This window comes from Buteo buteo, chromosome 9, assembly GCF_964188355.1.
Source record: "Buteo buteo chromosome 9, bButBut1.hap1.1, whole genome shotgun sequence".
In the NCBI taxonomy this organism is placed as follows: Eukaryota; Metazoa; Chordata; class Aves; order Accipitriformes; family Accipitridae; genus Buteo; species Buteo buteo.
Window position 1 is genome coordinate 22,221,295 of NC_134179.1, and position 25,114 is coordinate 22,246,408.

Sequence of the window (25,114 nt, forward strand, 5' to 3'; positions counted from 1 at the left end):
TCCACGTCTTTCTGTCCCTTTTTGCGGAAGCATCAGTGAACCATACGTTTTTTAAATGGGGTTTGAAATCAGGAGCCACTTTGATGTACGATGGAGGGGGTTCTGTATCTGGGTGATCAGAAGGGGGATCCTGTATTTGGAGCGTTTTGGGTGTTCCCTCCTTTATCTGTCTAGTGTGACAGTAGTGGTCTAACTGGGCATACCACTTCCTTACTGTTTCTCGTTGAGCTACTCCTGCGGGGCGAGGAGTTCCAGCCAATATTGGTTTCAGGATCTTAAAGGGTCCTCGCAAGATGATGGGCTGTTGTCGTATAATTCTCTCGGCTTCCTGTAAGGCTAGGTTAACTACAAAGAGTCCTTTCTCCCAAACTGAATACCGTTTTTCAGCATCCTTAAAGCTACGCGAGAAAAATCCTATAGGACGAGTAGGACCTTCAGGTCCACGCTGCCACATATGTATAGATAACCCATGAATTGCAAAACCCCATTCTATGTGGAGTGGGTCTGTTGGATGTATCGGCCCTAGGGCCTGGTAAATCCCTGCTTCAAAAATTAATAAATTCAGAGCCTCTTCATGGACAGGTGTCCAGTCCCAAGCAGTTCTTTTACGGGTTAAATCATATAAAGGGTGAGCTATGATAGAAAAGTCAGGGATGTGTTTTCTCCAAAACACTAGCAAGCCTAGGGCATGCTGCAATTCTTTCTTATTCTCAGGCATTTTCACTTGTTCGAGGGTGGACAAGGTTTCGGGAGGTATACACACAGTCCCTCCTTTCCACCAGATACCTAAAAATTTTACTTCAGGTGACGGAAGTTGCACCTTTTCAGCAGGAATTTGGAGCCCTAAATTCTCTAAGTGATTAATGATTTCTCTCTAGGTTTGTCCCACCACAGTGGCATCTGGTCCTCCAATTAGCACATCATCAATATATTGATATACTTTTACTCCATCTTTGGGAGTGATCTGATTTAGTTCCTGGGCTAATGCATAGTGAGCAATGGTTGGTGAGTGGCAATAGCCTTGGGGAAGCTGTGTAAATGTATATTGTACACCTTCCCAGGTGAAGGCAAAGCGGTCCCTATCTGCTTCCTGCAAGTGAACCATAAAGAACATGTCTTTCACATCAATGGTTGCTAAAGTCTGGTGACCCTGTTCTTGTATGGTTGCAATTAATTCTGCTATATTGGGGACTGCAGCTGTTAACGGGCCAGTATTGGCATTCAGGCGTCTATAGTTGACTGTCAGTCGCCACTTCCCATTTGGCTTGCGGACTGGCCATACTGGGGAATTATAGGGTGAGTGCGTAGGAATAACTATCCCCTGTTCCCGTAACTCAGTTATCACTGAAGTGATCCCTTCCCTTGCTCCTAAAGGCAAAGCATAAGGTTTGACATTGACTATCTTTGAAGGGGGAAGAGTTGGTGCAGACTGCAAAAGCCTCACAGAGATTGCAGGACACCCAAATTTCCATTCTCTTCCCTTAGAGTCTACCCACGACCGGCCCTTTAAGAGGTCGAGTCCTAGAATATTGGTGGGTAGAGGACCTAGTATCATAGTAACTTCAACAGGGGATGAATCCCCTGGCAGCCAGCATTTAACTTTAGCTGTTGGCTGTGGTTGAGAGCTTCCAAAAACGTCTGTGACCCATATCTGCTTCTTATCTGCAATTATTCCATTGCAGTTAGCAACATCCGCCCGGAGTGCTGACATCTGAGCACCCGTATCAACTAAAAAAGTTACTGGGGTCTTAAAGGGACCAAGAGGAAAAGTAATCAACAGGTCTCCTATCTTATTCTCAGTGAGCCTCCTTAAATAAACCCACTGGCCGTCCCCCGGCTCACTTACTGGGGACAGCGTGTCTAGTTTCCCGTCCTGCAGACAGTCATACCTTCCTCTGGAGCAGTAGGTGTTTGGGGAGTGGGAGTTGCCAGCGACTGTGGATTCGCCCCCTTATAGTCTCGAATGTTTAACTCAGTATGGGGAGGCTCCTTGTTCCTGTCTTTCCACCCTAGGACCAACTTTTCTAGGACAGAGGTGGGCAAGCCATCTATCACATCCCGAGGAATTCCCTTTTCTATCCCTTCTGCCCACAACAAGTTCCGCTGACCCCCATATGGCTTTTTGGTGTTTACAGTCTTAGATGGGGGAGGTCGGCCAGGTCCTTCTATTCGGCGGATAGCAGGCTTAGCCCTGCTTTCTTCCCTTGTGAGACCCATTCTCCGGCCGTAGTTAATTCCTGTGCCACTTCTCCCCAGGTCAGGGCCCCTCCTGCATTTCGCCTGCCTCCTCTAGGTGCTATCACATCACGTAATCTATCCTGCAGCTGAACAGCATATAATTTCAAAGAATCTGGTAAACCCCTGATTAGAGGAGTCATTCTATCAGGATTGGCATTTAACAACATCGGAGAGGGCTGTTGTGGCACTAATCGCCTATCATGCATTAATTGGAGACAAGCAGTTTTCTGTAAGCTCTCGGTTAACTGATTTATAGAAGGGGTGTCTATCCGTGTTGGTTCTCCCCGTTCCATTTGGTCTATTCCCCCTGCCCAGTAAGCTGCCCGCTGCGTCAGAGACCATGGTTCCCTAGGATCATCAGTAGTTAGGAACACTCCAGGCCCCCAATATCCTTGGGCTTCATCTTCTGACAATAAAATCCGGTCACCGCCGGTTAATGACACCCTCCACACGTATTCTGTTTCGGTCTCCTTTGCTAGTCGGATATACTTTTCCTGAATTTTAGATAATTCAGTGGCAGAATATGGTATCGTCTTAATGGTCACGTGTGGTGCTCCGCCAATTTGGCCATTGTCGATGGTTTCTGTTTTAATTAATGGCCTCATTGCTATCTCTTCATCCTCAGGGGAAAAAACTTTTCTGGTACATTCTAACTCTTGATTTGGGTATAAAGATTTTTGTTGTTTCACTTGAACTACCTCTAGACCTTGCAGGTCTAAGTCTGGGTCAGATCGTTCATCTGCCTCGGCTCGTAAAATTCTTTCCCGATCTAATGCATCAGACAAGGCAGCATGAAGCTGCTGTGTTGTATTACGCTCAGCAGTTAACTGCTCTTGCAGGACTTTAACTAAATCCTGCAGGGACTGAATCTTCTCCTTATCTGCCTGCTCAGCTCTCATTGTTTCCTGTCTGTCTTCCTGAGCTGCTGCGAGTGCAGCCCCTAACACTGCACACACTATAGCCTTCCCTTTTCCCGGGCAAAACCTGCCTTCTTTTGCAAGCTTTTCAATTCTTCCTACAATGGCTTTTGGATCATGCCAGTGGTTTCGTGCCCAGGCTACTCCTTGTGGGGAAGGGTGGGCTTTATATACAATTAGCTTCTCTAAAACAGGGGAACAGTCAGACACAGGTATTTCCTGGGTCACCATGCCTGTCACTGCTCGGATCTCTCCCGACTTATTGTTGAGAGATCCTTCCCAGATCCTCCCCGCCCGCTCTCCGGGTGGAGGTCCGGTATCCCGTTAGAATCTCCCTTCCAACAAGGGAAATCCTGTATAGGCAGTTAGCCTCTCTAAAAACTGGGGAACAGTCAGACACAGATTTTTCCCGGGCCTCTATGTCTGCCACTGCTCAGATCTCTCCCGACTTATTGTTGAGAGATCTTTCCCAGATCCTCCCCGCTCATTCTCCGAGTGGAGGTCCGGTATCCCATTAGAAACTCCCTTCCAACAAGGGAAATCCTGTCCGTGATGCCAATTAAGATGTCGCGTCCCAAAGTTGGAGCGACTCAGGTTCGTGGATTTCCTTTGTCAGAATTAAGGTGAAACGACACCAGGGGAGTTCAAACAACAATCAACATTTATTCGACCTAGCTAACTTTGTCCAGGTACACATGAACTTGTTAATATGAACCTTGCAACATGTCATTAAGCCGCTGTTTGAGAAGAGGAGGGAAGTATAGAAAAAATGAAATGGGAAAAGGAACATGAAATGTATCAGAAGGAGAGCCCTCCCGTTGAGTCACGAGGTTCAGAGCAGACCCCCTTGCTTTCTGGACTCCTTCTCAAAGAGGAGCTCAGGGGCGGCTAGATCCACTCCTAGTCTCAGACTTGGTCAACGGTTTATGTTTCAAAGGATGAGGTGTAGAGACTGTGGAAAAGAGAGAAGGAAAAGAGAGAGAGGGAGAATGAGAGAAAGGAGAAAGAAAGAAGAGAAGGGTTTCACCAGTCCTGGGTCCAGCGTTGGTCCAGCCAGCGTAGAGATCCAGTTCCGGAGGGCACGCACTGAGGATTCGTTCTCTCCTCTTTTATAGTGTGTTAGTTGATGATCTCAACATGCGCAGTTCCCACACCTGGGCTTCACTGGAATCGATCAGTGAGCTTTGGGGGGGGGGGGGTGTTCATTGTGGAGTTGCCTCTCTTTTCCTGCTGGCATGACCACTTAAGATAGAAGCACAGTCCCAACTTCCATGGGGCCTTCTTCCTCCAGGAAGGCATAAATTGTGCTCCTTCTCCTGGTCACTTAAGATAAGGAATTGGGGCCTTGGAGAAGTGCGTTCCCACCCTCCGTGGGGCCCTCTCCTCTGTCCACATTGTCCTGTTCACAAAACTCCAGCATTTTTACAGAGGTCGTTTTGTCCACCAAAGCTCTTTTAGCGGATGTTTGAGACATTTGAATTTGTCAGACCATCACACATACCCCACAAAATACTGCTTATTTCAAGATCAAGTGTTTTAAACAAAAACAGCAGCACCCCAGATGGATGTCACCTGGCTGCATCCCAAGATTTTACAGTCACAGAAGCAAAATGCTGTACTGAATGAGATCGATGCACAGAAGAACAGGAGGCAGACTGGGATACTGAGGTGGGCACCTCTCAGCTCTCATTCACAGATATGCCAAAGCCCCACAATGAGAGCCTCAATGCCATTTCACCTACTCAGGCTCTGGTTCCTGCTGAATGAAACTCTCTTTGCGCAGGCTGAACGATATTTATGAATAAAGACAGCTTCTGGCAGACTACAGCAGAGGAGGAGGATCCAGAATAAGGGCCTGGGAACTCATTGGCCTCATAACTTACAGAGCACAACGTGGGAACATAATAGAATATAATCAAGACAACTAAATGAGGTTAGACACACCAGAAGTTTCAGACTATTTCAAAATCAGAAGGCAAGATTTAAATCAAACCACTCTTCTCAGATTAGGGGGAAAAATGAATAAGCAAGAAACCAGTTTCTAGTTGCTAATCCAAGGCAGCCCAGGGTTTGGAACCTCAGCCGTTTCCAAGCAATTACGTGTTCCCTCATTTATTCTGGGTCATTTGGAGCAAGTCATACATCTGCATGTTGATAACCTGCAAGGGATACTCCAGTAGCTCACGCAAGCTTGCGATTTTCTGCTATGCAAAACTTTCTATCTTCACAGCTTCACTGTGTCCAGACAGCTGGACGCTGAAGTTGTGCCTGCCTGATGCACCATCTCAGATAACTGAGTTACATACTGCATGACTAGCCACAGGTGTGTGAAAAATATCTTAAATTAAATACATGACTTTAGGAAGTTGAAGAGCCTTCAGTGCTGCTGAGAGGATGGATGGCATGAAAGTGGACAGGAACACACAAGTGACCGCTAGTATAGATTAGATATACATAATCAGAGCACTATATGATATTTCGAATTCTCACTTTCTCCCAAAGGTACTGATTTACCATTATTTATTTTGAAGAAAAAAAAAAAAGGTCAAGAGATTATCAGACATAAATACTCCATTTCGCAGCCTCCATGTTCAGCAAGCCTGCATTTTGGGGGAGGCGAGCTTGCCGTGCATACCCAGTGGTATGGAGTTCCGCGGTGGCAGCCAGGGCGGGTGGTGGGAGCGCAGCAGGGCCAGCACCACATCACGTCACGTCACGTCACTGCCAGCTGCCGCCGCCCTGACAGCCCGCCCCACGGCAGCCGCAGGAGTGAGAGAGAAACGAGGAAGCGTAGCTGTGGGAAGTCGTGGTCAAGTTGGGACAGGAAGGTCTGGCTGCCCGTGGCAGCTTACAGGGGTTTTGCACAAAGAGAGCGGCTTTCACACAAGGAAATGAAGAGGTGCACGCTTTGCCGTTCTGAAGGTGCAAGAAATCCCATGGGAAAGAAGCACAGAACTGACCGACCTGCAGGACCTGATCTAGTGATGTAGTGTGTGATCAGACTGTTCACAGGAAGCAGGTCAATTAAACCAAAACCCAGGCATTTTCAAGAGTAATGCATTATGGAGGCATAATGGTAACACACAGGGCAAAGCTCATTCGGCAGGTGCAATACGGAGACTTCAGCTCTCAGTGTGAATGAGCGTTATTGGTTTTACAGTGCCACAGGAAGAACGAAGGATCCTTTCAATTATCCCAAAAGGGACTAAACAAGGAGTGTAACATCTGCAGGGATTTTGAACCATCACCACCTCCGTATGATTCAGAACAGAGGATCTGAATGGCAAGCTATATTCCCACTACAGTTTAAAACCTGCAAGTGAAGGCTGTCCTTTGATACTGCCCAATTTTAGATCTGATCTTTGTCCAGGATGAAGGCAAGTCCCAACAGCCCTACAAATGGAGAGAGCAGATGCACCGCTACCTGTGTGAACATCGTTAACTGCAGGTAGAGCTCAGGCCGGGAAGGTGCTCAGTTAGTTGCTCAGTCCATAGGGAGGGGACGGGGATGAGCCATACTAAGCAGAAGTTGCGGAGAAGCTGCACCACAAAAGCCAGCCCAGGAGAATAACTGCAGCTTCAGCAACAATCACCCACATGACATCAGCAAAGATTCAGAAATCAGAAGGCAAAACAAGCAAGCGCTTTCACAGGCTTCCAAAGGCCCGATGCCAATTCCCAATGGCTGGGTGGGAGCTCCAAGCACAGCCTCCCTCCATGGCCAGAGCACGCATATGGTCTCTCTCCCGCATCTGTTCTGGTGCCTACATAAAGGTTGAGCTTACGCTGTCATCTTCCCTTTGAACAAAGGCCTCGTACTGTCTCTGTCTCCCTTCCAGTTGCCTAGTTTTATGAAGCTCGTAGAAATGTATTTTTGAGACATTCCCTCCCCCCACTCCATTTGCCCAAAATGATTGAAGTCTGCCAAAAGAATCACAAGTTATTAGGGGAAGACACACAGAGGCAGCAAGATTACCCCAGACACCTTTCCTTTGGAAACCAGGCTAAAAACCACAGTATTGTATTTATTAAAACAGTCCCCTGAAGTCAGATTCGTGATTGCTGTACTTCTGTTATTGGCAATACAGCAGATTTTTAAAACAATTTTTGGAGGATTATATTTGGTTTCCACAAATCGGATTGATTTCACCCCTTCTAGCCGCAGGGCAGACGTTTATGAACACTTTTCCCATCTGTTCAATGGGGATGGTAAGTACTTACCTGCCTCAGATATGGTCTGTGTGCAAACACAAACAGTGGTTTAAAGATCTTTAAAGCACTGCTCTATGTAAAAAAATATTATTATAAATATTGCTGCAAGATTAGCACATACACATTTTATTCTTTTTGAATGGCTGCAACCTTTTAAACACAGAAGCACAGTAGAGGTCTAATCCTCAGATCTATTTAAGTGTGGTACAGAGGAAATAATTCGTTTAGCAAATCTTTCACCAAGTTAGCTTTCTGTTGCCATTTAACTCAATATTTAGTAAAGGAGGGTATTTTATTGACTGTTCCATTGCTTTTAAGAAGAATATCTGACAAAGAAATAATGGGCTGGAAAAAGTTTCAAGCAGGCCTTTCTCCAACATTTACTTCTCCATCAGTGCTCACTGGTAAAAATGCATCTCCTTATCCCTTGAATTCACCTCAGTCATGCCACCGCATACTGAAAGGCCTGACAGAAACTCAGCCCATGCTTCCAACACATCCAGACCCATTCGTCTTCGCGCTCCCTGCTGCCCTGAAACCTCACCAGCATACTCACACCTGCTGCTTGTTGACCTGCAACATGAGAAAAACCTGCCATGCTGCTTCCTACCTCACTGCTGCTCACGCAGGGGGCAGGTGGTTGGGATGACAGCCGCCGCCTTAGCACCCATGGATGTCCAGGGATGACATGTGCACTTCACGCAAGGTGGGGAAGTACAGGAGGTTATGGAAAATGAGTGCAAACTCCTTGGTCTTTGAAGAGGACAGGCAGTGTGAGAAAGGTGTCAACACCTCACGCAAGCATTGTGGACCCTCTCACAACTCCCCCCCTCCCGCCCCAGTATACATTGGAGAATGATTTTTGAGCACAAAACCATCCTTACATGCTCCACAACATCCATGCAGTGGTATGAGGGGCCATCGCCTGCTTCCCCACTCCTTCCTTCCCCCCATCCCAGTCCTGCAACATGAGCAGAGCACCAGGCATGTGTCCGGCACAGGCTCTGGCTGCACTGGATGCATCCCCGCCGCTCTGCCTGCATGGGGTTGCACACTAAGTGTTAAGTCAATTAATCTGTCAGCTGGGTGAAAAAAAACCTGCAGGTGGGTTTCCCAAGTGTCAGTGAAACAACGATGGGTTGCCAAATTGCCACAAATAAGCGACCCAAGCAGCATTGTCTTCTTAATTATAAAAGATTCTTATCAGCTTACCTGAATGTGTTTTGGACTTCCCCCTTGTGCCCTAATTTAACTTTTTAATCATGAGGAATTAAGAGCCAGTATTTTCAATAAGTGCCGAGAGGGTTGCTGTTCCCTGACATATACCCAGTAAGCGTTACATTACAGATTTAGCTCAGGTGTGCTGTGATTGCAGCAAAGTTTTAAACTTCTAGCCAGTATTTCCTTTTCCAGCAGGCATTCATGTTGCAAGACTCTTAACTTATCAATGTCTCTTTTTATACACAAAACTACAAACTACCTACAAAGATATAAAGTGTGAAATTAAAAAATAATCACCGCTTAGTGTCAATTATGTATGTTTTACATACAAACAAAAGAATTCAAATGAGAAAAGAAGTCAGAAAAAACAACATTTAATTATAAAAGAGCGCTTTAAATTAAAAAAGATAATGGCACTAAACCAGAAACAAAGTTATTTAAGAGATCATAGCCACAGGGTGGTTGTAATTTTATACTGAAACTGTACAGCTGTTCCTATCATCTGCACTTTGCTCCTGATTCAAATAACATCTAGAGTTCCAGTAACAAGTAATCTTTTACAGAACTATAATGTATTATGAAAACACACATCATTTTTGTATTACATGGCAAAACCCCCTTATATTTATTACACTGGATTAATAAATATTTACCTAAGCATTGTACTGTTTTTCTACTCTACTCCTTACATTTAAAGAACAGGGAGTTTGGTTTGTTCTATTGACAAAAGTGATTTGTCTTACAGAGTTTACCCATAGTGGCACAGTGCTATACCATGCAGGGGTACCCAACCAGATAGAGCATTGAGGGCAGTACAGTCACATTAGAACAACTTCCTATTTTATCCATCCTGCTTTTGAGAATCCTTCAATGCTTCCTTTCCATATGAAGACAGCCTTTGACTTTAAAAAACACTAAATACTTACGCCCCCAAAATTGTTCGTATGCTGTGGATAACTAATCAGTAGATGTCTAATTTTTCTATGACCTTTCAGAGTTCTCTTTCACTGCTTATATATAAAAGGGAGAGTTTCAGTGGTTACTTTGGGAACAACACAGTCAGGGCCTGTATTCAAAGCTCAGCAGAAAGGCCCTTTATTCCTTTAATCAGCTTTGATCATGTAGAAAAATGTAATTCAGTCCTTGATTGTATGTAGAATATTCCCTATGAGGTCAATATAATTCTGTCTGTGCACTGAAAGAAAATATTTCATTCCAAGGATATAATTTCACAGTAGTTATATTTCAGGTAGTCAGCATGTAGGTGTGAGCACTTAAGCATGGCTGAGCTAGTTTACAAATAAATTGTAAAGCAGTACACAAGTTAGTGAGCCCAAAGTGTTGCTGTGGGACTGGGGCTCTGGAGCTACAGTCCACAGCTCTTTGTGCTGCAACAAGCCACGTCAGTCTGTAATTCATTATCAGTGAATCCCACAGGGAGCTTTCAGTCCTTCCCTCCAAAGAGAAGGATTTGCGATAGTTCACCATTGGACTATTAATTTTTGAAGGGGTTTACACAGCATCTATCAGCATAAGGGAAACCAGAACTTGATTTCTAGCATCATCTAGGACAGACCAGATATAAAGCTGGTGGTAGATAAAATCCAAAAAGCCTACGTGAACTCCACAGTAGACCTTTACACTGATTTTGAGTGAAAGGTTTTGTGGTTTGCTATCTATGAAATCTAGACAACAGTTTCCCTCCACAGTTATTTTATTCCTCCTGAAAGTTTTTATTGTGCTAGTAATTGGCAGGTTTTGGCAGTTCACAAAATGCAATCTATAAGATGTCCAAAAAACCTGAAACCAGTGTATGTAACGTGGCTGCATGCAATTCAGCATCATTGCTGAAAAACCTGAAGGTCTTTCTAGTGCATGACGATATTCCAGAAAGGACGCTGCCAAGAGTGGTGAGCTTTAAAAATTACTCACCTTGTCACATGTTCCTTTCTTTTTTCTTTTTTTCTTTTTTTTTAAATAATCTCAAGAATACAATCAACTGGAATAAGAATAAAAAATATTTAAAAGATCTAGCAAAAAAGCTGCATAGAAAGCATTTTCACAGTTGGTTTTAAATAGTTTTCATCAAACTTTACCTAAAAAGGGAACAAAATTAGGACTTCCAAAGACAAAATATATTGCATTGCAGTTTTTTCCTGTGAATTTCACACTTACTTGGGAATTCATGACTGGTTTTAGGTATTTGTAATACTGTACCATTCAGAAGTGCTGATCAGGATTTGGTTCTTCAGTGTACTAGCACTGTAAAGACCTATATGAACACACAATTCTGCACAAACAGATTGTAGATCTCTAATATAAAGAGGTTAAACATCTGTTTGAAAAATAAATTCTTCTGAAACAAGACCTACCAGATGGGAGGTAGATTAGTGCCATTAAAATATTTAAGGTACTTTTTCCCATTTCAAATGTGAGTGGGAAAACTGTGCTATCTCCAATATTTTGCTGCAGCTAAAACTGAAAATTTACTGGTAAACACTGTTGGGTTCCCATCACTTTTCCCCCCCGCCCCTAACTGGATAAGTTTCTATTAATATATATAACACAGTTGAATGTTGAAAGGACACAGTATCCCTTTGAAACATTCAGCCTTACAGAGTAAGTCCACAGGTTGTTCTTTTGCCATTAGTTGTAAGCTTAGCTCTGCTTAGATTTTATAACCCACTCAGCATTTGGGTTGAGCTGGTATAGGTCCTTCATGTAGGTATTATCATCAAGGCAGCGTTCTCCTAGAAACAGAAGAGATATGCGGTTACATCAGTACCTAAAAAGAAAGGAAACAACGTACAAAGTTCCTGTCAGTGTTTTATTCCATTTAGGTTTTCAAGCCCTTTCTGTGGTATTAAACAAAGGACAATGCAGTGAAAACATAGAAGTGCTCTTACCCTTCCTATCTGTCCTGGGGAGGAAGTGGGACAGAGGAAGAAGGAAGGAGAATAGGGTCTGTGCCACCTCTGTGGCATGTTCTAGGTAAAATTCTTCACACAGACCATGCACATGGGAGCTGCCCTCTGCGAAGGTTTAGGAAAAAAGGAGCAATGCCCTGGTCCTCTTGTGGTTAAATCCAAACACTATGTTCACCTTTGCATAGAAGCTCATGAAAATTTCAGGTTATTTTCCCCTTCTTAAATGGAAAGTTTGAGCAAGGTTTGTCCCTGCTAAGAAGGTGTTACTTCCTGTCCTGCTCCTCTTGGTCAGCAGTTCTGGGTAACACTTCTAATGGTTACTGTCCTAGGGGGGAAAAGTAGTACAGTGTTCTTGGTGCACTACAAGCAACTATTTATGTCTAGTAGTTATGATGAAAATAGCATATGCTGATCCATCAAGATCTGCGTACTCTTCCCATTCCCCTGCAGGCAAAGCATTATGTCATGCATTTGCAGCTCTACATCAAAGCCCCTCTCCTACTCCACTGTGCAAGTGATTGGCGTAGATGGCTCGTGTGCCAGCCAGACGTTTCCAGCACATGTGCTCCTGAAGCAGGAGGCAAGCAGAGGTGTGATGCTGCAGGTGGGTTTGTCTACGAGCTCTTTGGACTCCCTGTGCAGAGCAGGCAAGGAGGCAAGACTCCCTGCTCAAGCAAGCTTGGTCTCCATCTGCTACTTCTCAATCTGTTCTCCTTGCCAGGTGGCAGCCTGACTTACCTCCAGGGTTTTTATCCCAACCTACATGACCTGTACTGCCCATGCTGCTGAACTAGGCCCTCTCCCCCACACAGTGCAGCGTGTTCAGGCAGTGAGAGAACAGGGACAGTGGTTTGCCATGTCCCTATCCAGTCCCGGTCACAAAGCAATGACAGAAGTTCTGTTCAGTGTCTTGAAGCCCAACAGTGTACTGAGTACTCAGGAAATGTCTGGAGACTTCAGCAGCTCCATCTGCTAGGGGACAGGATCGCAGCACTGTGCATGTTACAATAAGGAGCATAAGTGTAAGCATATGAGTATATCATAAGCCTGTCAAGTCTTCTCCCTTTTGGGCTCCCTCTACATGAGTCAGTCATGTCGGGCAGAGAGAGAAAAATGGCAAAGATCAGACAGCTGGTTTACTTAAACCTGTACGGCAGGTTAAAGTCAGGGAGTTTCTCTTATCTCAACTGAGAGTATCAATAAGGACTAGTATTTGTAAGGGCTGATTAAAATTGAAATTGTCTGGAAGTAAACTGTTAGAGAGAGGAAACATCTAAGCTTTCTATCTCATTTCATAACAAAACAAAACAGATCTGCAACTAGCCATGTCTTTTCTATCAGATAAATACAGTTTCTGTCACGTGTTTAAAGTGATAGTAGGTTGTTCCAGTTTCACTGGAATCCTGTTACAAAAACTTTTTTCTACAATGATTTCACCTCTGTACAGCAAACAAGATACTCCTCTCCTTTAAAAGAGTCTTACATCTGGGATCACAACCTGCTTTAACAGGCATAGCAAATGTATGTACATACTGCATAAGCAAGAGAGCATATAATACATTAATCTAGCATCCACCTATCTTAGTCACTTCTTTTTTGCCATCAGACTTAGTAAAAACACTAAAATGTATCTGTTGTAGGGAACATAGGAGAGTGTTATTTTTAATTTCCTTCAAGTCTTTTGGTTTAGACACAAACACACAAAAATCGATTTAAAATAGTGATTAGGTAAAAAGGAAAAATGCTAGAAGTAGCAATTTACGTACAGGATTTAAACTTGCAGAGAACAGAATTACCAGGTATTCATGGAATTTTATAACTTCAAATAAATTTTAACGGGTCACGGTTAATAAGAAAAAAGTAAATGTAAGTCCAATACTGTTTTCTAGTTCTCTTTTTTTTTTTCTGAGCATATGAAAAATACTGTGATTAGAAACTGATTCCCAATGCAAGAATATTTTTGCATTCATTGAAGAAAATTTCAGAACTGTGTTCAAAATTATCCTTTGGCATTAACCTCGCTGATCTGCTATTTGCTTTAATCAAGAGGGTCTGGAAGACAGAGCAGGAAAGACTAACCACTGGAAAATTTTATCACTAGGTCATCCTTCTGGTTGAGCTTTTTTTTTCCCCAAAAGAACCTGCAAGCAACGCTCAAATGCAGAGCATGAAGGACTGTAAGTTCACTTATTATGCCTCAATACAAAGAGATGAATAAGATGAACTTCAAGCACCTTCCTATCCAACCTTTCTGTGCTTCTTCACTGTACATACATATCAGGAACACCTGTTACAGCTGCTGTCTTCCTCTGGGAGAGATAATAAGATACTACTAATATGATGGTCACATCAACATCTCTGCTTCCTTCTCCCCAAGGTTAACTGTCTCCCTTAGTGTCAGGGAGAACTAGGGACATGAATAAAAATGCAGCCACAGTGAAGCCCATGGACAACGTGCCAAGGAATCTTATTCTAGCAAAAGAAGTTGTTCAGAAGCCATTCTTACCAATATTTCCTCCTATTTCATAGAGAAAGACCTCTTCTTTCTTGAGTGTTTGGACATTTCCACTGTTGGGAACAAAACACAATGGATAATTACATTGCGAAAGAGCTTGAACATCAGCCACTTAGACATGTCTGGGAGAAATTCTGCTAATTAAGATCAGCAGTGTACCTGTCATAAACCCTTCTTGTTATACTCATTTACTGATACAGTAAGTGAACAAGAATACCCTTGCATGCTAGTGCAAATGAATAGTCCTGCAAGTGAGCAATACGCTATAGAAAAGGTAAAATAAGATAGATGTGGGGTTTAGAAAAGAATTCCATTGTTATTAGCAAGTAGCCTGATATTTACTCTCTGATTTTTCTTTCACTGCTGCTGCAAAAATAAGTATTACCCTCAAACACTTCATATTTCTGAAAAAGCCTTATGGCTGGGTGGGAGAAACCACACTCTTGCTGGTTTTAATTTTTCTGCAACTAAAAGAAGTAAAAAACAGACAGTGGAAGAATAAAGGCCCTGTATTACAAAGGGATTCTATTATTCTCACTGCTTAATTGTAATAATATATGCTAAGGAACAGATAGAAAATAACATTCTGTCAAGTGTAAACCTCTAAAAACAGCATTTAGGAAAAAGCAGCTTCTTAATCTCAACTAGTGTACCATAATATTGCTTTAGTATGAATAGTTATATATGATGCACACGTGTTAAATATTGGTTTTTTGCTAAGTCTATTCTGATTTCTTACTTTGCTCATATATAAATATAAAACAGATGTAAAAGCTTAATTAAAACTTCTCCCTTTCTAAATGGATTTGGGTGACTCAAATGTAGGTTTCCTTTTAAATCACTGCACATGCATGACATTTGCACATATTTATATCCCAACACCTATACTGTTGCTATGTATAAATGCATTTTTTTTACAAAATATTTTCTCTTTTCCTCATTCCTTTGTTTCTTAGACTTATTTTCTTGAAGTTCCCTTCTGTCTTGTCCTCAGAAAGTTACAAAACTATTCCTGACCCATCAGGTTAAATAGCAGTTAATTTTTTACTAATGGCACTCATGTATTTCTGAAGGCTTTGTAAGCTTTAATGAAATTAGGAGCATTAAGTTAATTCCTCAAGCTTGTATTCTAATAGCTAAATTTGTGCAAGAAGTTCATGAACTCACCTGGACTTAAAGTATTTTAAAACTTTCTTCTTGATATAATATATGAAAAGCCACTTCTCTGAAATGATAACAGAACAAAAATGTGTTTGTACCTTTTCTGGCTGAGAAACCTGGCTACTATATCACCGGCTTTCAGTTCTTCTGTCAGCTGTATTGCCATGGAAACTTTTGAAAGATGAGGCGCTTGCACCCGTATCACTCCCTGAGGAACATCAGCCTGCAAAGCAATAAGGGTGTTAGAACAAAGGTGCTAGCAGCTGGCTTTGATGAGCTTCTCAAAATACAGTGTGGAATAAGTAACTTAGTACAGTGCTCTGTACTTTACTATCTACTACACTTCACTGCAGAAATATGGTAACTACATAGAAATTCAGTAAATTACATCAGACCTTCAAATCTCTTTTTAACAGCAGGGCAAACTTTAGAACAAAAGAACGGCCATGTTTAATTATTTTTCAAAGATGTTAAGAATAACAATAACAATTACTGCTATATTAAGAACACACTTTGGTATGATAAGAAGCAGATGAGATTGATATGGAAAAGACTTGCTGCAGGCATGAAAGCCAGGCAACCCTCCTCCCCCCTCTCACCCCAAACTTCTAGAAGAAACCTTTCCAGTTTCATTTAATCTGAATTTCATGCCAAAAGAAGAAATCACAAAGTATTCACAGGTCAGCCTAAGTGATTCCTCTTTTCAAATATAATTTCCTTTTAAAACAGATTTTCACTACTGCAGCTTTTTCTCCCTATTTTTTATTCTCCAGAATACATTCAGCTAGTCAACCTGCAGGTCTGACTACATAATGGATTTGTATTTTATTTCAACCCCAAAATCCTTGATGATGAATATCAATCATATTAGTTACAGAGAAGGAGGGCTCCAAAGGACAGTTTTTCTGTTCAACTTGCAGTACATGACATTTGAAGTTACAAAAGGCATAATTTATTTGTGAATAAGGTCCTAATTTCTGTTCCTGGAAATCTTGAGGTAATTTTTCTATTCGTATTACATTACCATTTACCCAAATGTACTCATTTTGATAGGAAAAGAAATGTAAGAGTCTCAGTAGTCAAGGTTGATTATGACAGTTCATTCTCTTCTTCCCCCCCCCCCCCATTTACTTCAATTGTAAGGCTGAACATTTCTTCTTCCATAATCAATGAACAAATCTGGGCACCTGTGAATCTAGAATAGCTTCTCTGAAACCATCAGAGTTAAACGAATATAGAACAAGTATAAACGTGAGCAGAATCAGAAGCACAGCTCACTGAGAAAGCTAAAGGCTCGTTACTATACAAGTGATGAGCTATGGTAAGTAATTTTAACCAAACAATCCTTCTATATCCAGTCTTATTATTTATGGATTTAAAAAAACTAGCATAATAACTAATTATGTCTAAAGCATTAAGAATCACCAAATTGAGAATTTGGTTCATAGTAATTGTAGAATAAAAGATTCGTAAGATTGCAATGGATCTCGAAGAGCAACTCCCTACACTTATCCCTAAATTTGTGAAATATCTTCTTTAAGGCCTCCACCTATGGAAACAGTGGCTGTAGCCATCTGCTAGGAAGTTAACTCCTGCTTAAAAATCTTTCACCTCTTTCCAAACTGTTGGGACCTTCGCAAAAGGAAAGGAAACTTTTAAGGACGAAATGGTTATTTACAGATGTCCCTTGCTGGTCTTTCATCAAATTCAGCATGGTAAATTTAAATTGGTTTTCATTTTTGTATACAATTGTGTATCATTTTCTCTCAGTTGATTTTAATGGATTTTTTCCAACTTTGAGCTGGATAACAGGGTTAGTTTTTTGTCTATACAGCAGGCATATGATAAATGATTTAAAAACCTGCCTGCTTTGAGTATATGAGAGAAAGAACAAGAAATGTCCACAGAGCTGTAACATTACGGTCACAGATCAAACAGAATAATTACTTTGTTTATTCAGACAGAATCATTATTAGCTCAGCTAACGAATGCATTTTGCCAGTTTCACCACCTGCATTTACAGAGCTCATGCTCAGGTGCACAACATGTTCATGGTGCCGAACTATAGAGAGAACAGATACTGAGCATCCTCTAGCCCATGCACTGTGCAAGTTGGTAGGAAAGAAAATGTGGCCATAAAACATCTAGGAATAGAGTCACAGAAGGATCTGTTCTCTGCACAGGACAGTTCAAAACATCCAGGTTAGGAGTCCACATCACAACATATAAGCCAAGTACCTATAAGGTGATTGACAATATGCTGAAGGGTGGGTCACCTATACTATTTCGTTTGTGAGTCCCCTCTCCTGCCTCACAGGCTCTCTCAGGACGAGGTTTACAACACTGAAACCTCTGGCTGAGTTAGGTACTTGCACACTTTAAAAACCTGAAGAAAGATACATCTGTAGTTGATGGAAAATACACTGGCCTACAACAGTTAGTCTGTAGCAGGCACAGCAGTCACCTGTGAGGTACTCATCTTCTTTCAAACTCTTTCTTTTCAGAGGCACGTGAATCTATAAATCACAAAAGAACTGCAGCTGCTTGGCTACAGGATCTGGGGTGGGTCTCTTCCAGATTCTCCTGTTCCATTTCACATGACACACATAAATATTCCTTGGGCTAGATGAAGAGAGGAATGAAGTGACTATGCAGCATTTTCACTAATGACTCGATGATGGAATATAATATATACTTATTAAATGTGCGAATGATATCAAGCAGGAATGGGACACAAGCATTATGAAGAACAAAACGAGAATTCAAAAGGATCTTGCTACATGGGAGACAAAGTCCAAAAAGAAATGCGATGCAGTTGTTCTCTCTGAACTGCAAAGTGTTGCACCTGGTTTGGGACAAAAATCTGTAAAACTATATTAAGAGGAATGATTTAGCAGGTAGCAATTTTTTTAGTAAATAAGCTGGTACTGCAGTGGATAACAAATTCAGCAAGAGTCAGTAACATTACACTGTGAAAATTCAAACAGGGTATGCAAACGGAATGGCTATGGGATACAATGGTTATTCTAACCTGTATTAGATAAGCCCAGTCGCATTGTGCTGGTAACTTGACTGCTCCTTTTTTTGGAACAATTGCAACATATAGAGGAATACAATGACAGATGGTATAAATCTGGCTAATGCTAGTAGGTAAATTTCCGATCCTGAGGGCATCCTCCTTTGCCTGGCTAGAGCATCATGCACCAGAACAGCAATATAAAGACTTAATCCCTAGCACTGACTTGGGGCCATAGGTATGCATAGGTATCCTGAAAAGCAATTAACACTCATGAGCCCTCTAATAGTAACCACTCTTGATTAACCCTCATGAGCCCTCTAATATTAACCATTCTCACCACTGTACAGAGATCTTGCCCCAAATTAGCAGTAAATGCTATTTAACCTCTGTCTTAAAAGGGAAAATGTGATTGACAGTGAGGCCTCATAAGAGATAAGATGAAATTTTATCCAAATGAGCTGACTGCCATTAAGAATGCAGATAGTGAGGTATTTCTGGAAAGTATGGAAGTGACTCAAGCTCCTGTCCATTTATGTTTAATCACGTGGGGTGCCACAGTATGTGGTAGAAAATGGCAACTTTTACTAAGTTTTTATTCAGCTGCATGCAAAATAATTAGCTCTCAAAAGTCTCAAACAGTTTTCACTGGAGTGGGGATTCACCACGAGCCTGGGAACTGCACAGGAAAATCACCTCAATTTCAAATTAAGGTAGTATAAATTGAAAATTGGGGGAAAAAAACCACAACAAATTTTCCTTAAAGAATGAGACAATGTTTTACTTGGAAAAACGTATAAAATTGTAATACACAATGAAGCCATATCAATTTGTGAATATGATTTTAAGAATAATATGTTCTCAGGCACACAGATTACTGAATGCTCCAAATAAGCATGAAGGATTTGTGAAAAACTGTACCATTTAATTTTGAAGAAAATCCCCACAGAATTCTAGGGCTTAAAAAATAAATTATTGAATAGTAATTTTACATTTACATTTGAGTAAGAATGTATTACATGAGACTTCAGCCCTAACTCCCCAGTGGATTAAAAGGCATATTTTACTCTAAAAGACGAACAGCACTGAATTACAAAAAAATCCCATACTTGAAGTTGCAACAGCATTTGCCTATTTCAGTGTATTTGCTGTTATTTCTATGTTGAACAGGGGATGGCAGTATTAAGTGTGATCTCATCGTAACTCAACTGAATTGTATTCAAAGAATTCTTTTCTTATTATACAGCATAAACAAAATGTCAGTGTTTAATTAGCTTTATTTTAAAATTGTAATTAAGTCCTCATTCTGTGTACAGATTCCTTCATAGAGATAGATATCAAAGTAAGGCAAAGTGATGCCGGGGAATTAATTAATTTTGGACATTAAGAGATGTGTCAAATATTGCATAAAAAATTAGGTAGGAACACTGAAATGTAAGTCTCCAGCAGATATTGGATGCAGTTGTCCAAAAGAACCAGCTATTTGCACATTCAAAAAAACAGGCATACTTGCAAGATCAAACCAGGCAGATTTGAGGGATATTACAGCATATTAATTTGCCATATTCTATTTTTTGGCTTAATAGCTTAAAAAAAAGCCTGTATTAGAATATGACAAACCTTTTTTGTAACAGTTTGCCATACAAATACTTGATAAGAAAAACAGACCATTCGGACCAATGCATTTTTACAAGCTACCACAAGATGTCTCTAATTCACCAGAATCTTCAATATGACTTCAACCCACAAGGTGGTATTTTCATACCACCTAAATCTGATACACATTCATTATGTTATCAGGATACACATATTTGGTGTTATGTGTTTACGTATTTAAAATACCTTTGGAATCATGTATTTCAAATGCATTATAATTAACATACCATACTGTACAGGCTAATGAGCTTCAAAAAATTGTGATTACTAACTTCATTGAAATCATAAATAATAAGCAATTTCAAGGTACATGAGATATATTTTTGAAAAGTTTCAGTTTTCCAACTTTCAGCTGGATAACAGGGTTAGTTTTTTGTCTATACAGCAGGCATATGATAAATGATTTAAAAACCTGCCTGCTTTGAGTATATGAGAGAAAGAACAAGAGATGTCCACAGAGCTGTAACATTACGGTCACAGATCAAACAGAATAATTGCGGGAACAGTGCAATTAAAGTATTTCTAAAGTACAGGAAAAATTAACACTATAATGCCACAGGATTTTTTTTTCATTGTAAAGAATGTGTGAAGAGTGTTACACTGAAACTTATGCCTTGACGTCACTGATGGGGCTGGCAGAAGTCAATTGCCTAATGGAGAGATACTGAATTGTAGATTATATCTAGAGGGGTAAATTGGGAGTAGACACTTGGACAACAGCTGCATAAGAAGCAGTTTACCAGTTATTTACATTTGTTTCATCCTTCGGGCTTTCTTGGAGTGGGCAGGTTGTGCATGCTCTAGCATGCTCCACTTTACAAGGAATAGTTAAAGATTCACTGAGGCAAAGAGTTCAGTGGTTTGGGAACTCCTGTAGAAGGAAGGAGGATTAAATGCTAGCTTTGTTTCCAAACACTCTTAAATATCCAATAGTGAAATCTAGATACTTGTTTTTTAAGTAAACACATGGTCTGCTATGACTTCCATTGGGCACCAATGCATCTAAACATGGGTACAGTAATACTGAGTGTTGCCACAACACTTGCTCCCACTACAGATACAGACCTAATGTACTTTTGTTTCAGATGCCCAAGCTGAAACAACCTGTGGGATGTAATTTTTTAGAATATAAATATTTTGAAAAATCTGGGAAAACAAACAAACAAACAGCCCAACCCTCTAAATGTGTCATATTGGTAACTCATTAACTATGAAACCCATATTAACTTGCTAAATATTGAAATTCTCAGTTAAATAAATGTAGATATCCCCTCTGCTATAGCCACTTTTTCACTAGCGATGATAGTCTTATTAATAAAGTATTTCAGCCATATGTTTCCTTACATCATTAGGGGTCTTCTCCTGTTTCTCATGCTTTTCCCGGTCATATGCCATCTTCTTCAGAAGCTTCTTCATAGCTTTGTCCTTCTTCTCCTTCTTCTGGCTTTCAGTGTTTTGTTTTCTCACTTGGTTAACAATAAACTTAGGAATCTAGATGAATATAGATAGCAAGTATGAATATCTACATAATTTCCTTAAACAACTAACTTATGAAAACTTTGTAAATTGACAGAACTCGAAAAAATAGTATTTATTTCCAGTAATAATTAAAGATTCAAATAATATAAAGCTGTGAAGCAATTTAAAAACCACTCCAATTGTGATGTTACACTCCATTCAGTAAGCTCTCAGGGGAACAGAGGTGGAATCATGCCATGTTTTTACTTTCCTCAGTCAAAGCAATTCACTCAACATTTAGTATGTACAACAGTGATAACTTTTCCTCACATGCAGCAAAGGTCAAAACTGCTTAAAAGTTGCTGATGAACAACAAAGCCTGAACTTCTCCAGTCTGTCTAAGTTAGAGCTTTGCTTGAGACCATGACACAACTTCATGCTTTACCAAAACACATTCTATATAATATGAAGTTTGGCCCAAAAGGGAAATGAACTAAAACACTGTGTTTCCTGCTAATATCTCTAAGCAGAAAAGAACAAATTCCTCAAAACAATGTATACAGATATACCAGATACAAAGATCTCCCGAGGACTTATTTGTGAGTTTACATGTGGTATATACAATATAAAAACTCTGACCATCAGAGCTTAACTCTACCATAAGATGTAATGATTCTGTTTCACTCCCAGAAGAGTTACCTATGATCAAGAACCCAGCTGGATGGGGCTGATCTTTCTCTAAATCATGGAAATAAGTTCATATTACTTCTTTGTTCAGATGCCTTGTTTGCAAAATGTATGATTCCCCCGCCCCTTAAGAATACACTTACTGTCCAGAGAAGTTTTTGGTACTGAATCATAAAGCGCATGACATTTGCTGTTCCAGCTGCCATAACAAACTCGCTTTGTTCAATAGTCTTCGAGCCAAACCCATGAAACGTGAAAAGGTTTGGGGCCATCACCATTGCAACATTCTTTAACGTCATTTTATTTTTGTCTCGATGATCAATTACCCTTTGGAGGAATTCAAGCAGTACCTGAAATAACAGCAGAACTTACAGCTCAACTCTGCACATGAAAAAGTTACGAGTGAAACATGATGTTACGTATTTTTGGAAAAAGCTCTTAATTCCTAATAAAACCACATTAAAAGCAATCAATAATAGGAAGCATAGATATAAATGTTCAAAAGACTATAATGCAAGTTTTGCTTCCTTGAAGTAATGAAGTAAACCATTCTCGTTATTTTTGCAGATAACTTTATCAAAAGCATTCAGGTGACTTCAAAGCCCTGCATAGTAAGATTTTTTTCAAATCCCTCGTGTAGGTGCATAAGTAGCATCCCACAGATGCTTGTGAAAAATTACTGTTAGCTTTTCTTAAACTGAAAGTGAACACAACAGTGCCAGCTGTCATGGTTATGGAAACATGGAGTGGCTAGTTCTGTAAGGTAAGCAATTCATGAGTAAACCACTGCATTGTGAATGACAGGTAGCCAGTTAGAAACTGACAATCTTCAATTAATCCAGTTCCAGATATTTGTAACTCAACTCAGGAGCCCTCCTGAATGCCTCCACACAGTAAATAAAAAAAAAAAAAAAAAAAAAAAAAGTCATGTTTGAACAATAAGACCTAATGGGATTTTTTGCCTGTAATAGAAGATGTTCTGCATCCTACACAAATCCTGCAAATTCATTTTTGATTGTAGCAATTTTAATAGCAAGCATATTCTGAAAAAGATGAATAGCTTTGCTACAAAAGCACAAGCCCAAATTGGAAAACTCCATGTAACGTGCTGCAAATACCAATAGGAAGTGTAAATTCCTAGCTTATGGAGAGTAGAAACAAACAGCACAGAGAAAAGTGGGGAATAAAAATGAAGAGCTAAACCCATTTCATAAAAGCAAACTCTTATCCATAGTATTCTAACACTGTTTAATTTTTACATTGGAAACAATGACTGCTGCTGCAAAAAAAGGAATGAAACTTGTAAGAAAAAAGGTCGTTCACTGAGAAATTATTATTGCAATCTCTTGGAAAAAATTCAAGCCACATTCTTAGAAGTCATTTGGGAGGAATTAGGGTCCTAAGGGTTTTTTTTCTGAAGTTCTGTGAAATATGAAAAAAGAAAAAATCACTAGTTTCAGCATTAACTTTGAACTGAAAAAAAGAATGTTAAAAGACAACAGCATTCATTACAGTGGATTCACAGAAATAGACAAAATATTTGTATAGGAAAAAAGTATTAGCAATTCTAACCTTCAGAGTGTCTCTGTTTGCTTCAGGTAGAAGGAGAACCAAAAGATTCAAAGCTTGCAGTTGCTGCTTCTTCGTTGGAAGATCTGCCAGTGAAGCACACGCACCGCAGTATTTTAAAATTGTCATTTGCCCTCTTCAAAAAACACGATTTAAAAGTAGAAACCTCAGAATGCTGAATGCATACACAGGGCTAATTGTCATAGTATGACAAAGGACTGGCAGATCCCTGTTTTCTGATACTCATTTCCAAATCTTCTTTTAGGATTTAGTTGCTGTATGACTCAGCAGTCTTCCGGCAATGTTTTCTAGATGCCTTCTGATTCTTTATTTTGCAATGTTACAAGAAGAAATAGTCAGCTAACGGTTCCTCCCTCTTTAAGCCTGTGCCCCAACATATGAAAGGGTATATTCAAAACTGCTTTCACAGTTTCTCTGATTGCCTTAACAGTTGCATGTTCTCCCAAGCCACCCACGCAGAATGAATACCACGTGTTGCTGAATAAGGCAGGTCTCCAGCAACATAAGCAGCAGCAGCTGCAATGGCAAACCAGTGGGGATAAAGCCAAGAGCAGAGAAGCTTAACACATATCTACAGCAGTGAGTGCCATACCAAATATGGCAAGCTATAATTAAAGAAAAGTGATGTTGGGTCTGCCTTTTACCCAACTGCTCAGTGGTGTGTCATTCACCCAAGATGCAGTATGAGTGCATCCCTACACTCCTCCACCTCCTAGAAGACCTCCTACGTTCTGGCAGTGTTGAGCAGCAGAAAGCCCCAACTCTCCCACATTTGTCACTTGTGATAAACTTCCTCCTGTCATGCTTTAGAGGACATGCTCTGGCAAGTCTTCTCAGCAGATTCCTAATGAATCAGGCCATACGTAAAACAAGTGAAGAAGGAGGTACCTGCACTTGACATAGTTTTATCACACTATTTCAAAATTCAGCAGGGCTGTTCGCATGCATCCTGCTGGGATTCCAACTGAACTGCTGTTTCAAATACATTTCATTCAAATCAGTTTGGGAGATAGCACCAAAAAAAAATATGCTCACCAATGAAATAAAAAAAAGCCCTTCCTGACCACTTTCTACCATAATAAAAATTAAGGATCTGAATAAATGAGTGACAAATTATGTAGCCATTTAAAACATGCAAGTAGTAATAATAGTGTATCTACTTGCTCTAGAAAGCCATACATTAAAAGTAAGGTTCAAATTTACTTCCAAAACACCATGTCACAATGCTCAAAACGCAATGAGAATCAACATTTTCCTAGGAAAGTAAGCAAATATACAACGACAGAACAATTAAAATTAATTACTTAAATCAAGGTGTTCTGTCTGTTCACCTGAATAATGACTGAATTTTAGTCATTTAAATTACTTATATTAACATATTAAATTGTTTAAGTTGTTTAAATATTTAATTCTAACCACACTACTTAGTCACAGTTATCATGAAAAACACTGATTACTGTCACAGAGATGGCCCTTTTTCCTCTACCACCTAATCTTATTACATGTAACCAACAAG

General features: G+C 40.3%; 2 protein-coding genes across 2 annotated transcripts in view; both read right to left on the minus strand.

The window, feature by feature from the left end:
* Positions 1-2,162: 2,162 nt before the first annotated feature.
* Positions 2,163-4,322, minus strand: LOC142034425 (uncharacterized). The gene has a single exon (XM_075035678.1). The coding sequence runs from the start codon at positions 3,384-3,386 to the stop codon at positions 2,166-2,168; it is 1,221 nt and encodes a 406-aa protein (XP_074891779.1). The 5' UTR covers positions 3,387-4,322; the 3' UTR covers positions 2,163-2,165.
* A 4,624-nt stretch (positions 4,323-8,946) lies between these two features.
* ARHGAP18 (Rho GTPase activating protein 18) overlaps positions 8,947-25,114 on the minus strand; it is a 70,193-nt gene continuing 54,025 nt past the window's right edge. Inside the window, exons 10-15 of the mRNA XM_075035679.1 lie at positions 23,581-23,663; positions 22,152-22,358; positions 21,208-21,354; positions 15,290-15,414; positions 14,022-14,083; positions 8,947-11,338 (exon numbers count right to left, since the gene is read on the minus strand). Coding sequence (XP_074891780.1) covers positions 11,247-11,338; positions 14,022-14,083; positions 15,290-15,414; positions 21,208-21,354; positions 22,152-22,358; positions 23,581-23,663 — 716 coding nt within the window. The 3' untranslated portion in view covers positions 8,947-11,246. The remainder of the gene's footprint in view (positions 11,339-14,021; positions 14,084-15,289; positions 15,415-21,207; positions 21,355-22,151; positions 22,359-23,580; positions 23,664-25,114) is intronic.